The 17,606-nt window shown below is 34.1% G+C and overlaps 1 protein-coding gene across 1 annotated transcript; it reads right to left on the bottom strand.

Moving 5' to 3' along the window:
• Positions 1-1,224: 1,224 nt before the first annotated feature.
• Positions 1,225-4,894, bottom strand: LOC110442391. The gene is made up of 2 exons (XM_021485975.1): positions 4,120-4,894; positions 1,225-2,319 (listed from the first exon to the last, which is right to left on the bottom strand). The coding sequence occupies exons 1-2, from the start codon at positions 4,760-4,762 to the stop codon at positions 1,871-1,873; spliced, it is 1,092 nt and encodes a 363-aa protein (XP_021341650.1). The 5' UTR covers positions 4,763-4,894; the 3' UTR covers positions 1,225-1,870.
• Between the last annotated feature and the right edge of the window lie 12,712 nt (positions 4,895-17,606).

Below are 17,606 nucleotides of genomic sequence, written 5' to 3'. Positions count from 1 at the left end.
TTGTCAGTCTGTTCTTGAAGAGTTTTGAAACAAGTTTGTCCGGATTATCATTCCTCGATGTTCAAGGTTTTAACTAATTTCAAGTAAATTACCACCTAATTAAATTCAACATGCCTTAGCCTTGTAGATTTGTTGGAAGAGATCAACAACATATCAATGGCGAATCTAACGGACATGGATGTGGTTCCAGTAATCAACGTGGATTGCCGACAGCGTCACGAGTCTGTTAAGAAGTACAACTTATCTGATATATCCGCATCTTTAAACATTTAAGCACACATATACATATCTGCAAATGTCTTTAATTTGTCTTGCCAGCAGAGTCATAAAGACTCAACTATACACACCAGAGGTTTGAATTGTTTCAAAATCTAAATTTTGTTAATGAAATCTCCTTATATATATTGTTATCTGGTATTCCGGATCTGTCTTCTCAACAACATAATGATGTTTTTCGTAACGTGCAAACATTCATAAAGACCAGCGGTAGGTTTTAAATCGTAAGGCGTTTTATATTTCTATACTCAATTTGTGAGACTGTTCAATGTTGTTCTTTCTGTTTTTCTTTTACTTTCTCTTTTTGTTTCTGATGTTGTAATGCTACTATTATACATTTTATTTGATACCCAGTTGTGCCATGTTTGTAAATCTGATGTTTATATTTGAGGAAAGGGCGTAAATAATGTTGTAATAACTTGTGTCCAATCCTGTTGTCACTATTTTGGCAATAAAATATGTTTAAACTAAACTCAACTCCCAATTGGACGCACGGTAGTCTATGGTAGGACGCCGGGCTCGTGACCGAAGGGTTGTGAGGCACGGTAGTCTAGTGGTAGGACGCCGGGCTCGTGACCGAAGGGTTGGGAGTTCGAGTCACGGCACGGCACTGTGTTGTATCTTTGAGCAAGATACTTTACTCCGCCTGTTCCAGTCTACCCAGCTGTAAATGAGTACGTGGTTGGGAAATGCTAGAATTGTTGAATGCTAGCTGTTAGCGCCGAAATGGCAGCTCTGGCTGTATGCTCCTCAGGGAGTTGAGAAAAGTATTGGCTGGTTGCAAAGGCCCTATAACCACGGATAATAATTTGTGAACTGCTTTGAGACGAACTACGATCGATATATGTAGGTTGTGATAAAGCGGTATATAAGAACCTCGAATTATTATTATGATTATTATTAATATAAACCCCCTCGCGCAAATATGCTATCATACATCAATCATTGTACAACATGCGATACCGATACACACGTTAATCTTATTCTGAAGTGTCTGCTGTATATTTCATTATAAGACAAAAGGCTAAAACGATTTTATATTTGTGTCAGGAATCTGACACCGTAGACAAACAATCAATTTGGCGTCCTTTTTGTGGAATCTTTAATAATTTCCCCTGATATTTACATGAATGTAGTACACTCAATTTTCCAACATACACTTCAAATAATCACCCCGTCAGACTTTTCTGCGAGATTCGGGATCCTAGTCAATTAGCTCTGTTGCATGCAGTATAAGAGTCTTTTGAAATGACTCAATATCATTTTGACAACTAATTTTACTAACATTGTTGCTTTGTGAATTGTCTTCAATGATACAGAACCAAGACACAGTCATTTGCTATCTTACAGCTTACTTTAACAAAGGAAATCGACGGTTAAGAAAAATATGATTTCAATTAATGTTTTGGTTCAAAGCAAACATATGACATTACTTTCTAATTTTTAGACACTCAGTAGATATTTATTACGCAATATAAATGATCACATGTAGTCTAACTATGAGAATGTAAACATGTTTGCTGAAATTTTAGTTAATGTCAATGATTATTTCAATGTAACACCAGAGGATGATTTTCTATATGACGTCACACGTTTATAACTGTGCTATTTCCACGGCGGCTACTTTCCCGACACTCGCGAGACACTTATTACACAGGTTGTCTCCCCATCTGTCGTTTTTGTGATACAAGCTACAGTGAGCCTCTACTTCTGTCAGACGCTTGCTGACCTTTTTAGACGCCGATTCAAATAACTTTAATCTCTGTAGAAATATGGTTGCCGTATGCACGTGCGATAAATCCCAGAATCCTTGCACATTTTCCAATAAATCCGAGGAGGTGCGAGTGGCTATTTCGAAACACTGATGTTTGATTCTTTCCAAACCATACTGATCTGCCAGTTGGATCGTCCTGACCAACCTGCCAGGAGAGATACACTTCCGGTTCCGGGTTAACTCCTCTAGAAGATATTGCTCACATCGTAATTTCAAACTGGCCACCTTGTAATCGTCAGCTAAGTCAAGAAGTGTTATCACGTTTTGTTCTGTCAATGATACGAAAACAAGCAGAAGTTAGAGTTTTCGAACAAAATACAATACTTTACTTAGGTAACGTATCATGGATCGTTTATCATTGTTTCATAAAATAAAAACTCAGTTGCATCAAATTTATCGATGATATTTTCATTTTCCATCAATATTAAAAATGAAACATAAACAGTGTTTGAGATTAGAAAGATTCTGATGATGAACTCAAGAGTACATAAAGTTGAAATTGAAAAAAAAATAATGTATCTTTATGATATCAAAAAGGTTAAGGTGATTGGAATATTTATATATACATATCTATAAAGAAACTGTAGTTACAATAAGGATGTTTACTTTCCAATGTATATACAAAGTTGATACATTTTAAGCGAAAAAGTAGCGTAATGCATGCAGGTGATTGTACCTTTTGGTAATATATATTGTATTCCAAAAATAAATAGCACTGCGTCATACGGCTGTTCCGTCCTACTAGTACTTGTCGATAATGCTAGAAGCCAAACATTTTTTTTCTTAACTACTGTTGAAACAGACGGCCTTACTCAAGGCCCGGTATTTATTTATAAAGATAAATACACACGTAGTAAATACACCATTGCTAATCAATCATTTCAATTCGTCAAGCTTCGTCAGCATATTATAAAACAAATTGGCACGTAATTTCCCACAAACCCTTAAAGCCATTTTTAACTGTGTGTTTTCCATATTAGGAACACCACACAAAAAGACAATCAGACTCATATCTTTTAAAAAAATGTTAAGTTTTCATTTGTTTATTTGTTTCACCTATTGTATCGATAAGCTGACAACAGTTCTGGTATTTGGTGAATTCAGTCCCGTTGTTTTGGTATTTACACGGATGGCTGAACACAGTGTTATCTCTTTAAATACTGTGTTCGGATGTCACGGTATTTAGATTTGTTTGTGTCTATTCTCAAGCTGCCAATTAAAGGGTTGTAAATCCGTTTATTATATCTGTATATTGTCAAAATAAATCTGTGAATCCGCGTACCTGTGTACACAGACAACACTACATACACGTTTATACAAACATCGTGTATTAAATGATTCTAAAAGAAATGAACAGAACTGCTTATATTGGTACATTTTGTAAGTTGATAAAATGGTATTTGAGTGGGCGGTCTATATACTCGCTTCCTGTAGAATACCATTATCTTTCAAATGTTGACACTTAATCACTCGCAGGGATTGTAGTATATTACTCAATTTATAATAAGTTAATATTTAATCAAGATTTATGTCAGGATATTGATGTAGACCCAAATAAGAACCATACAGTATTTGCTTACGGTATTTGTAAGGTAAGGATCTTTACTAGGATTTCAATATTTTTTATGGTTTGTTTTCCCCAAAAAATGTAAAAGATTAAATTGTTCAATTTATCAAAAATTGTGGAAGATTTTATCTTATTGAAAATTTAACAATTTATCCAAAGACAGCGTTCCGTTAAATATGTGTATATATCATGCGTGATATTTTAATTAATAGAACAATCGCCGTCAATGAAGGTACCAATAACATTCATGACATGACGTCACAATAATGATGGTGTCAACACTTTACAATACATATGCTATTTATAGAGTCAGACTTATTTCTTGCCTTGAAATCGCTCCTTTATCACTCTAGTAGTTCAGAAGATCAGCAGATTGACACAAATATATGGAAACTGATATAAAAAAAAACAGTTTAACACAGAAGGTTCATCCCTCTCTATCAAAGTAGGCATGCAATTAGCTCAATTTATAAGACAATTAAAATGCTATGACGTCACTCACCCGTCACTGGTTTCAATTTATCCGGATAGACACAGCAGAGAAATTCTAAGATGTCTCCGTACGATTTACCTGGTAATGGTATTTCTATGACACTCTGTTCTCGGGAACGACTGTCAAACATCTGTTTTAGGACGGGAGAAACTATGGACAGTACAATCCGTGAAACGTACAGCGGTTTACCCTCACAAACTAGACGTAAATCGGAAGTATCGTTAGCCTGTAGGAAACTCGCTGCTATCGACTCCATTTCTTTTTCACTTTCTGTATCTTTATTTACATGATCCATTTCTCTATCTTTAGTATTTTGTCCGTCCTTTTGTGTCCGTGTCAGTTTTTCTGGCGCGCCGTCTTTCCTGACGACCGATTCTACCAGTGGAGAGTTAGGTCTATCTGTAGACAAAGCATGCCTCGACATCGTGCTTAGGACAGTTGTTGTTGTTGAACAATCGTCTTGAGACACAATACGTTGCGCGTGCAGATCTGCTTCCTTATCGCTGATGTTGTCAACAAAACTTCTTCCAGCCTGGCACCCGCTTTCCACCAACAACTTATTGTCGATACTGGCTTCACTCGTGCAGTAACTCCCACTTGAGGAAGAGGACGAAAGACCCACGAGATCATTCACCTGTAACGGTTCGTCCATTGTTGACTTCAAACTTTCTGGTTCCAGATACTATTGTTCCTAGCGAACAGGTGGTGTAGAAGTACCAAGATCAGCCAAGATTAATGAGAATTGAAATAAGATACCAATACCAGTGTGTGTCTGACTAGACGGTAGCACTACAGGCATGTGAACCGTCAGCCTTTAAATGGCTATCAGGCAATGTCTAAAACAAAAGACAGAGCATTACTATTGTTCTTGATATGGGCCAACCATGAGGATCATGTCTCTATTTACGTATTTAAACTGACTATCAAATACTGTATGCTAAATATCATTATCATTTGAACATCCAACTATTGTACTCAGACAAATAAAATATTCGTTTATATACTTCGAAACAATCTTTTTAATAAAAAAAGTACACAACTAATAGAATAACGCATTACTTTGCAAAGATAGTGCTTATTATTATTATTTCAGGTCAAAGGGAAACTAATAGATTTGACAGGTTGAAGCTTCACTGATAATTATTAATAGGGTTATCTTGCTAATTTAAACACCTCCAGTGTCGGCAACTTTTAAGACAGAAGAAGAAGAAGAAGAAGAAGAAGAAGAAGAAGAAGAAGAAAAAGAAAAAGAAGAAAAAGAAAAAGAAGAAGAAACGGAGTTAAACCAATAAGTCCCCCATTTCGTTTGAGGGACTTAATAAGTGCTGTATTTTGCAGCTTCCATGCCGTCATTGCTGCCTTGAAGTTAAACCTATAACACATGAGATAAAAGCTATGCATAACCAAATATGTAAGGTAATATGTTTGGACTTTTCATATGATTTTAATAATTGCCTTCAATTGAAATTGTAAGAATTTGATCTTGCGAAAATATTTGATCAAACAATTGTCACATTTAAGCCCGAGGAAGATATTTATAAAAAGAAAAAAGCTGCTTAATGCATTACTTAGTCGAATGCTCACATAACATAAATATGTCAATTTGTCCTGTCTATATAGCATGCAGAAAGAACAGCGGTAGACAGTCATAAACAGAGATACCTCGTGGGGACTGTAACTGTACAGTAAACCAGACATTCGTTGGAGATTGTATATATACAGTACTGCAAAACGTTCATACTACAAATATAATACACACCAGAGTATAGACGTATCAATAAGATCAACAATATACTGGTCTCTCATATGTTTACATGATTTGTTTACATCGTATGTATACACCTGGCACACCGCCATTAAAGGGAACAATGTTGATAATCCATGCAATATCCTACAAACCCATTAAAACTGTAACCTAGAACTACAAAGCATTGTTAGTTTAATCATTAGTTAATTCAAATGTTATTAACCGGGGTTTTTCCCTTAAAAATATATTTTTTTAAAGTTATTTAATATTTAGTTTACCGAAATTATTTTGTTTCCTCTCTTAACATTTTTTTTGTGTTGTTTTTTGTTTTGTTAAAATAATGAAACAATGGTTGAAACATATTTCGGTAAGGTTGTCGTGCTTTAACGACAGATACTTCTGCGTCTAACAAATGTAAATAGGTCCTTTATGTACCGCTGGGCTTGAAGGGTGTCTGTTATCGCACGCATCTGTCTTTCTGAAAACCAGATCGTTATTTTTCTAATTATGTTTTAATGACGATTTGAAAGACTCAATAGATATTGTGTTAAATACATGTAATGCACAAAACTTCATGTATCAATATAAAAAAACTGTCATTCCTAGTTTATAGCAGACGGTAGATACTGGAGCATATCCCCATTTCAACTCAACTTTATTTCGTGTACCGTGTATAAGGAAAACCAAATGTCGGTTATGTTATATTCTTCTTTCTTCACTAATTCAAGTCTTAAATTTATAAGTCAGTCGTGAAAAGATACCTTGCAAATTCTGTGTTCCCTGATGTTTGATGCTAGGCTATTTTTTTTTGAGAGAAAGAAACATCCTTTTGAATGCATGATCTGTACAGGTGATATTGTTATCATTTGTTTATACTGTATGTGTCATCGTATTTCCATGTCCATTGTTAACTGTCTATTATAGTGCCATGTTGTAAGTTAGATGTAAATCTAGATATATTACCCTGTCCAGATAAAAAAAATATTATTACCATTAAAATCGTGTTGTCTTAGAAGTGTACATAATCATGTCATTATTTCACAACTGATCGAGTTAAACTTAGGTTAACTACTATTGCATAAAAAAGGAAAATGGTTTAGTTGTAAAAACATGAATAAAGCTTTAGTAAATTAAAAATAAATAAATGCTTAAAACATTTATCGAAAAACCATTTGATTACCAGGGTAAGCAGATCCTGCCCGTCAACACGTTTTACTATAAAAATATCAATGAGAAGGGAGGCAACCGTGATTCATATTGGTCCACAACAATTGATTTACTGTACATGTATATATATATATATATATATATATATATATATGCCATCATTTCTACTTGTCACCAAGACACACAAAGCATATTTCTGAATACTTTAATTCAACTTCGCAGTAAATCACCTAATAGGCTTTATTAATAATACATTTGCATTATGAGAGTCTGTCTTCAGTTAGCTTTTTTTGATGATATCTTGCTTGATTCCAAGTCTAAAAGGATTAATTTACCAGTAACGGTCTAATTACAGTCAACGCCGCCAACACGTCGAGGAGGTATTGGATATGTATGACTAAATATACAAATGTAATCAGAACAATTAGTACCTCTTATTTTAATATCTTCTACTATGCATATAACTTGCCGTCAACAAATATTTATCATTGATGATATGATCGAAAATCTATTTACCTTTTTTCTAATATGTTTTAGAAACTGGATAATAATATATCACCATCTTTAAGAATACACATGTGTGGAAATTTTTGTTTTGAAGGACATACGGATATACTATTTGCTGTATACATGTATTAAAAAGAATATCTGTCAAGAGATTGGACGAGAAGTGAGTTCATGGTCCGGGTAAACTTCATTATACGTGTTACTCGTTAAGCATTACTCCTAAAACGTCCATAACGTAAACAGAGTGCTCATCTAGATTTAAAAAAACATTTACGTGTAATACAATGCAACATAACATTTAATATAAAAAACATAACAAAGTAAGGTTAATGCAATTAAAGAAAATCTATACAATTATATGTAATCTTATTTATTTCCTATATTATGGAGTTTTACAAATCAACCGATAAGTGATGTTAAGGTATGTTTTACAGAAAGGGACGACTCATAACGTCAGAAGACTCGTTTGCAACAAGGCATTTATAACCAACATCTCCAAAGAATTAAAGACACAACGCAGGGACAATATCCTTTAAAATCGGACTTACTATGTGATATGCATTTTATTTCATATTAATTGTATTCTGTATGTCTTATTCTGTAAAGCGCTCTAGAGATGGCACTGTATCAATGACAATTATTATAATTGTTATTATTTGTTTAATTCAAATTAAATATGTGTTAGAATAATATACCATTGATTTAATTCGTCTCAATGCAATCGAACTCATCATTAGTGTATTACTAGGGGAAAATGACAGGATTTGTAACAAATTCTGTTAACTTATTTTTGGTTGAATTCAATAACAAACTCGTAAACCAGTTAAAATCCAAAGATACAACACTTCTAATCATATTTGTTTTTTAAATGTAGCAATTGTATCACTGTCAAAGCCGATGCAACAGGGCAGCAACAGGAAGGTAGGAGACACCAAATAAGAAAACACATCTCAAAACCCTATTCATGACTTCACTAGATAAAATGGTAGACATTTATAGATCATTCATATGGATTTTCAAATGAAATTTTGGCGTTGAAGCCCCCATACAATTTTGCGCAAAAAATGAATAAATAAAAAGGAGGGGAGGATGTTTCGGAGTCCTGATAGAAAAAACTTTACTATGGATCCGATTTTTATTTAAAAATAAAATACCTTTCATAATTTTCATGATATGAATATTGCAATTAAATTAATTATACTTATAAAATCATTAAATAGCACTGGTAAATATACCATTATTTTTATGTGTTGTAAGACAGAGAACTGTTGACTAGTTGAAGATTGTATGATAGGCCTATAGAAGTAATATCAGACGCAACAAGAAATTAACAATAATGATAGTATATATGATGCAGTTATATATATATATATATATATTTAACCGTGATTTCATATTTGCCACACAGATATGCTAAAGGAAGTGCTTTAATGACACTTCTATGTATACAGTGTAACTGAAAATGGAATCTTAATCATTAATAGATATATAAACAAACGTAAAACACGCAATAATGTAGAGAATACATTTCTCGCTAAAATGAGTCATAACATAGTAGAGTAAAAAACCTCAAGGCGCCCCAAACTCCAGGGGAAACCCCTTTCCTGGTTGTGTTTCATCATATTGCATTCAGCGAATTTTCTTTTGAAACAAAAGCATACAACAGTATTTCGTTAACTAATGTAATAGTTTAATAGGGTATAAAATAGTTGAAGTAGTAGAAGGACATGTTTACCCGTAAATGCTATAAATAGACAAAACAAGGTCAATGGAAAATTCCTATCAGCTGTGTGCATTAAATTACAGAGTCTATTAATAACCGGAATATTTATCATTGGAAAATTATTGTCTTATTATTTACTGGATGGTTTTGGTCCCTAATAAATACCGGGATTATATGATGCATGTAAGCAAGGTAATATTTAAAATATTCATGATCCATACGTGTGCAGTTATTAATATGAAAGTATTAATCTGGAGCCAAACCGATCGACATATGTGACGTCATTGTTATTGTAGTGAAATATATCATGGCTGCAGAGAATATATCTAACTTTTATTTTGATTATAATGCTGATTTCAGTGAATATCAGAGGCTAATATAGTGCAAATTGGACACGCCAGTCACCTGCTATCTGCATTGACTACACACAGAACAACTATGCGGGTATGTACAATACGAAGCGATGAACAATGTTTCTTTAGTCAGCTGACACCTTGTTTACGTGATCAAACATTGTTGGCTTGCCATGTTTTCGGGTTTGCTGGAATTACTCTACATTACAATCTACACGACCGACCCAGATACGTAGACTTTGTATTACTTTATAAATCTGCTAACGTACTTAGATGTATCACAAAGCGAAGTGTTAGACAACGGCGGCAAGAATGTAAGCTATACAATAAATACAAACACTATCAATGGGGGCTCTCAACGGGGTTTTTGTTTATGTTTTTAAAGCGCTTAAACACACGAGTAACAGACACGTCTACATGAATGGATTAAATACCGTTTTACAAAACATCTAAATAAAATACTAGAAAAAAAGGAAAAGCAACAAAATGTGTGTTTACCCATTCCATTAAGTATAATATATCTTGATAAATAATTGTCAATAATTATACCCGAGTAAAGAGGTCCAAAGTTAAGAATTTCCTTATCATTTAGAGATAATTGTGTGTTCACAAGATTCCTTTATGCATTATGGTTGAATGTATTTCACCGGTACTTTCATATGTGCACATTATTGTTATTTTATAATAACTTCAAATAAAACATTGAACTTATATATAAACTTTATCTTTATTAATCGCCGGAGCGGCTTTAGATGTGTCGAGTTGTTTGGCTTCAAACGTAGTGAGATATGTTAAAAATTATAAGGATTTTCAATACACATTTCTTAACTAGTCTATGCAGGTAAACTATCACATTCCAAAAATGCCACTTTGATGAATAGTCTCTAACAGCATCACGAAATGACTTTTCCCGGTGGAATCAATAAGTTACAGGTTACGATTAACAGATGTGACATGCAATTTAAGTTATCTATTTCAACATAACATTCATTAATCTTCAGAGGTAATAAATATTTAAATATATTGTACTCAACGGGAATGCATTGCATATATGTCAATTTCGTTACGGTCTGATTTCTTCAAAACCTTATATTATGTCGATAAGCTGTCACAAACGCCATATTAGCTATATATATATATATATATATATTTATATTGATACCGAACGAGTGTTCGCCAACACGCGGGATCAGTTAAATACATATGTAAATATAACGAGTATGGTATCTACAGTAAGAGTAACACCACGGGTGAAATGGTTGAGTTGGAAAAACCATTTCCAGATAATTGTGTGTTCACAAGCTTCCTTTATGCGTTATGGTTGAATGAATTTCACCGGTACTTTCATATTTGCACATTATTGTTATTTTATAATAACTTAAAATAAATCATTGAACTTATATATAAACTTTACCTTTATTAATCGCCGTAGCGGCTTTAGATGTGTCGAGTTGTTTGACTTCAAACGTTGTGAGATATGTTAAAAATTATAACGATTTTCAATACACATTTCTTAACTAGTCTATGCAGGTAAACTATCACATTCCAAAAATGCCACTTTGATGAATAGTCTCTAACAGCATCACGAAATGACTTTTCCCGGTGGAATCAATAAGTTACAGGTTACGATTAACAGATGTGACATGCAATTTAAGTTATCTATTTCAANTATATATATATATATATATATATTTATATTGATACCGAACGAGTGTTCGCCAACACGCGGGATCAGTTAAATACATAGGTAAATATAACGAGTATGGTATCTACAGTAAGAGTAACACCACGGGTGCAATGGTTGAGTTGGAAATACCATTTGCAATATAGCCAATCGCAAGTGAATCATTCCGTTCCGATTATGATTGTATCAACTGGTCTTCCTTTCGAATTGGAGGAGTTCAGTATGTCTGTGTTACCATGTATTAACCCTAAACAGTTCTTTCCAATTGTAAACAAGGACAAATGCCATTAAAATTCAATCTTGAAAAGTGACTACATGTACAATTTGCAGATGTGAAAGTCAGTAAGCAGCAACATCAATCAGCTAAGGAACGTGTTGTCCAGATGTAAGTTCAGAATAGGCTAACGTTTTCGGACCGTAATGATCTAAATAATGCAGTTGTAATCCGTACATGATCTTTTTTATGACTTTATACTTTAAATGTACATATTTTAATGGTTAGCACTTTGTAGACTTTATAAATCGATATTAAATAGGGTTACACTAGTTACAATGTATGTGGATTGTTTTGAATTTATCAATTTGTTTACATCCGATATGAGCTTAAGTGAGTATTTTTAACAGCAAACTATTTTATAATGTAAACACACTTGTCTTTAAGACACCCTCGATGACACGTTTAAGGATAATTATTCTATAATACATTGGAGTATAAATATCATACTTTGATTGAAACACGCCTTTATATCACCGAGGCTCCTTTCAAAACAAGTATGTCACTCGCATCTGGAAAAATATGATTACTTTCATATCAAACTAATTATTAAAGGAATTATATGAGTTATTTTTTATGCAAAAAAATATAACATGAAATGAATTATTTTGGTTATTATTTTATGCAAGAAAATAACATGAAATGAATTATTTTAGTTAAAATTTTATGCAAGAAAATAACATGAAATGAATTATTTTAGTTTTTATTTCATGCAAGAAAATAATATTAAATAAATTATTTCAGTTACTTTTTGTGCAATCAAATATCATGATATTGAATATTTATGTTACCTTTTATGCAAAATGATTATAAATCAATTTAATTATTTTAGTTCTGTTATATGCAATAAAATGACATTAAATACATTTCATTATTTTTGTTACTTTTTATGGAGAAAAATCGACTGAATTATTGAAATGAATTGTTTTAGTTATTTTATGCAATGAAATATGATTGTTTTGTCTTTTTCAGAAAATCGCAAAGATATTCCACAAGTTTCTGATGAGTTCCTGAGACTCAGCAAGGCATTCAGCAAATATGCGCATCAATTATAATACAACAAAATCCAAAACGCCGACGACTTACGCGTGAAGCCTTCGACAGATATAACAAATAATCTTATCAGTGACAAACAATACAACAAGTATTACTAATGACAACCGATACAGGAAGTGTAACTGATTTAAGCTTTTACAAGTATCACTGAAAAAATATATCAATTTGAAATAGAGATGCTGATATCAGTTTCATCGTGAACTTAGACAAAAAAGTGAATAACTGGAATGGAGTCTCTGAGTTTGATTTTGCTGATTCCCTTTGGAGTGTGTTTCTTCTTATTGTTCCTTGTTTGCTGCTGTGCTGAGGAAATCAAACAAATGTGCAGAATGCCTAGTCAGCTCCCTCTGTATTACGTTGGTGGCGATGTACAACATAGCAACAGGCGACGCAGTCATCGGTCACGCACACAGCGTGAAGGTAGCCCGAACGGTCGATTTCACCAAATCCATAATATGAGTGATTCAGAAAATTTACTAACAGGCGAAGGAAGAAGTAGAAACAGTTCAGGAGATTCAATAGAAATATTACAATCTGTTCATGATCATGCACAGCCATCCTATATAACTGTGGTGACGGCACAAGCAAACGGTCAAATGATAAGGTCCGTTGTCGAAACCAACAGCCTACTGTCGTCTTCTCAAACATTGAACTTTGGACCTATGAGTGTTTCCCAGACGGACCTATCACAACAGGCAACGGTCATCACGTGATATCGCAGTAGACTTTGTATAAATTAGTTATAATCTTAGTTGTATTACATATTTGCTAAAAGGTGTACTCCAATTTTAGAAAATATTACCAGGGCCCGTATTCATAAAACCATACTCATACTTGAGCATGGATTCTGTGCTCAAACTTTCTTTGGTTAAACTCATTTAATTCATGTAAAACAATAAAAAAGTAACCATTGAAAAAGGTATTTGGGTTTAAGCCTTCAAGGTTTTTTTTCTAAATCATTGAAAAAATGTTGCTTTTTATAGATATTTTTTTTATATATAACAAAAACAAAAAAGTAGGCCTGAACACAAAATCCGTGCTTGAGAATGTGAACGGTTTCATGAATGCGGGTCCGAAACGTTACATAATCAGGACGAGACATAGTCACACATACTTCTCTGGAGGCGATTAATCACTCCTATTTTTGAAAATGTTGTTTGCAATTTCTTAACTTAGCCATTATGTCTTTCTGTTATATCTTCTGTTGATATATATACTTGCTATTTTTCAGACTTTACACACAGCAATGATCCGGTGATTGAAATAATATCAAATTGATAATGTTTATGGCTTTAGGAAAGATTAACTGTTAGTACATCTGTTTTAACATTCTATTGTTTAAGGTTTATTTGTACGTTGTGAGATCACAATACCTTTTTGTAGCCACTTGTTTACCTTTATTGTGACTTGTTTATATTTGTATATGTGACCAATATACGATTTAATGTCAGTTATCCTAATACAGATAGTATGTGTAACCTAGCCCGAGCATATAATTCGGCTGAACATACATACATTCACGCAAACTACATTCTTTTCAAAAAAGCAAAAGCCAACACAACTCCAATAGTTTTATCGGTCCCTGAGAGTTAAGAATAAGCTGGTATTACTCCATATATTGATTTATTTATTATCATTTTTGTTTTTTACTGTACATTTATCATCCTCAATCTTTTCTATATAACTTCAGCTCAAAGTTTCACTGTGGTAGTTCTTTATACAAATTATAGACAACGACACTTACCGTTCTATTACGGTAAGTACATGTTTATCAAAATATGTTGCTAAGAGATCAATTAAAAATCAATTTCATGTTCCATGAATGAAAAGGGTTTTAGTTCGATAAATGTTTTGTCATATGAATATAAACTTGATGACGTATGGAAACGCGCTAATTAAAAATTGATATACACCTGTATTTAATGCTCCCTGTCCCACTGCAAGCAAAACACTAGAGAGTTCCACTTCTTTTTTTTTTGTACACCCAGTAATTATCTCCCCTTAATGATCACTGTCCCACTGCAAGCAAAACACTAGAGAGTGTTACTGTCGTTTTATGTACACCCAGTAATTACCTCCCTTTAAGGCTCCCTGCCCACTACGGGCAAAACACTGGAGAGTTTTACTGTCGTTTTATGTACACCCAGTAATTACCTCCCTTTAAGATTCCCTGTCTCACTGCAGGAACAATACTGGAGAGTTCCACTTCTTTTTTGTACACCCAGCAATTACCTCCCCTTAAGGCTCCCTGTCCCACCGCAGGCAAAACACTAGAGAGTGTTACTGTCGTTTTATGTACACCCAGTAATTACCTCCCTTTAAGATTCCCTGTCTCACTGCAGGAACAATACTGGAGAGTTCCACTTCTTTTTTGTACACCCAGCAATTACCTCCCCTTAAGGCTCCCTGTCCCACTGCAGGCAAAACACTAGAGAGTGTTACTGTCGTTTTATGTACACCCAGTAATTACCTCCCTTTAAGGTTCCCTGTCTCACTGCAGGCAAAACACTGGAGAGTTTTACTGTCGTTTTATGTACACCCAGTAATTACCTCCCTTTAAGGCTCCCTGTCCACTACGGGCAAAACACTGGAGAGTTTTACTGTCGTTTTATGTACACCCAGTAATTACCTCCCTTTAAGGCTCCCTGTCCACTACGGGCAAAACACTGGAGAGTTTTACTGTCGTTTTATGTACACCCAGTAATTACCTCCCTTTAAGGCTCCCTGTCCACTACGGGCAAAACACTGGAGAGTTTTACTGTCGTTTTATGTACACCCAGTAATTACCTCCCTTTAAGGCTCCCTGTCCACTACGGGCAAAACACTGGAGAGTTTTACTGTCGTTTTATGTACACCCAGTAATTACCTCCCTTTAAGGCTCCCTGTCCACTACGGGCAAAACACTGGAGAGTTTTACTGTCGTTTTATGTACACCCAGTAATTACCTCCCTTTAAGGCTCCCTGTCCACTACGGGCAAAACACTGACCAAGTAGTTTGGTAAAAGCCTCAGAATGACTTTCTGACCCCTAATGCGAAAAGTGTCGTTAGAGCTATCTAGTGGTTTGGAAAATAATTAAATATGAATACAACAAATTCCAGAACATGTGGTATCATTTCACTGCTATGGAATGGTTGAGACATATAAGATTGACGCCTTGTTAGAATTCGTTTTGCCTTTAAAGCCATTGTTTCTTATTGGCAACAATTTGAATTTGTCACTTACTACTGGTTGAAGTTCTTTGTATATGTACGCTGATGACACCGCAGCGCAATCACAAGGGAAATCACTTGACATTATAAATACCAACCTCAATGCTGATACAAATTAAGTGTAAAAATGGTGCGATGAATACAAAATATGTGTAAACATAGAAAAAACAAAAGTCATGCTTGTAACTACTTCACAGAAAAAATGTAAATTAACAGAAATGTCCGTTCTTATCAACAATGTAAACATTGAAAACGTAAAATGTGAACATTTTTGGGAGTGTCCATAGATGATTGTTTCAATTTACAAATTTCTGTAAAAAGATATCATTTCAAATTTTTCAGATGAAAAAGTTATGACCCTTCTAGAGCCAGTATGACATTTTACAACTGCTTTGTTAACCCACATCTGGATTCATATGGTAAAATTAGAACGCCTGCAAAAGAGAGCAGCCAGAATTATTTTAAAATGTGATTTTCCCACACCTTCCTGTGATATGTTCAAAAAACTAAATTGGTTACCTTTTCACAAAAGAATTGTATACAATCAAGTAGTTTTTATGTACAAGATACTTAACAATTTAGCTCCACAAAATTTGAATGATTTTACGTATATGTCTGATGTTCAGTGTAGAACTACAAGATCATCATCTACCAATGTGTTTTAATTGCCATGTCATTAGACAAACATTTTTAGAAAATCTTTTAGATATCAGGGACCCCTAACATGGAATATTTTACAAAGTCATGTTAGAAGTTATGCTTCATTTTTAGAATTTAAGAGATCTGCAAAGCATTTTTACTTGAAATGATTTATGATTTCCTCCCTTATCCTGTATTTTATACATGTATATTTCTGAAAGCTGTAAATATTGTACATTTTATCATACATTGTATCCTGATCATATGTAAGACGAGCGTTATGCTCACTATGTTATCACGAATAAATAAAGCCTTTATTAAACCCAACCTTGAGCTCCTGGGGCCTGTGGTCCAGGGTTCAATCCTTGAACAACTGGGCCTGAAGTCCATGGTTCAATCCTTGAGCAACTGGGGCCTGAAGTCCAGGGTTCAACCCTTGAGCAACTGGGGCCTGAGGTCCAGGGTTCAATCCTTGAAGCACTGGGGCCTGAGGTCCAGGGTTCAATCCTTGAGCAACTGGGGCCTGAAGTCCAGGGTTCAACCCTTGAGCAACTGGGGCCTGAAGTCCAAAGTTCAACCCCTGAGCAACTGGTGCCTGAAGTCAAGGGTTCAACACTTGAGCAACTGGTGCCTGAAGTCAAGGGTTCAACCCTTGAGCAACTGGTGCCTGAAGTCAAGGGTTCAACCCTTGAGCAACTGGGGCCTGAGGTACAGGGTTAAATCCAGTTGAAGCCAAGCTGAACAATATTCCTGATTATATTTAGTTTCTTTCATCATTATTATTTTTCATAAAAGTGCCCCAAAGAATTATTTTGCGACATTATTTATCAAACCTATAGTTATGCAGGAAAAAACTTCCCAAAGCATAGTTACTGTTTTGACAGCGGTATGAATACCCTTAAGGCATCACACTTGAACGCATAGAAATGTTAGTTCATAATATAATATTCGTTGTCAAATACCAATCTTTATATTCGAGATTATTATTTAACAGATTTAATATTGTTGTCTTTTTAAAAACATCAATTAGCAATAAAGCAAATTTAATTGTCAGAAATCTGCATTTGGCTTATATATATATATATATATATAAATCTTTATGTTTTCCAAATGTTTAATCCATCTGAACCAATAC

This window comes from Mizuhopecten yessoensis, unplaced genomic scaffold, assembly GCF_002113885.1.
Source record: "Mizuhopecten yessoensis strain PY_sf001 unplaced genomic scaffold, ASM211388v2 scaffold716257, whole genome shotgun sequence".
Classification (NCBI taxonomy): Eukaryota; Metazoa; Mollusca; class Bivalvia; order Pectinida; family Pectinidae; genus Mizuhopecten; species Mizuhopecten yessoensis.
Note: the sequence above shows the minus strand (reverse complement) of the source record. Positions and strands in the feature narration are given on the sequence as shown.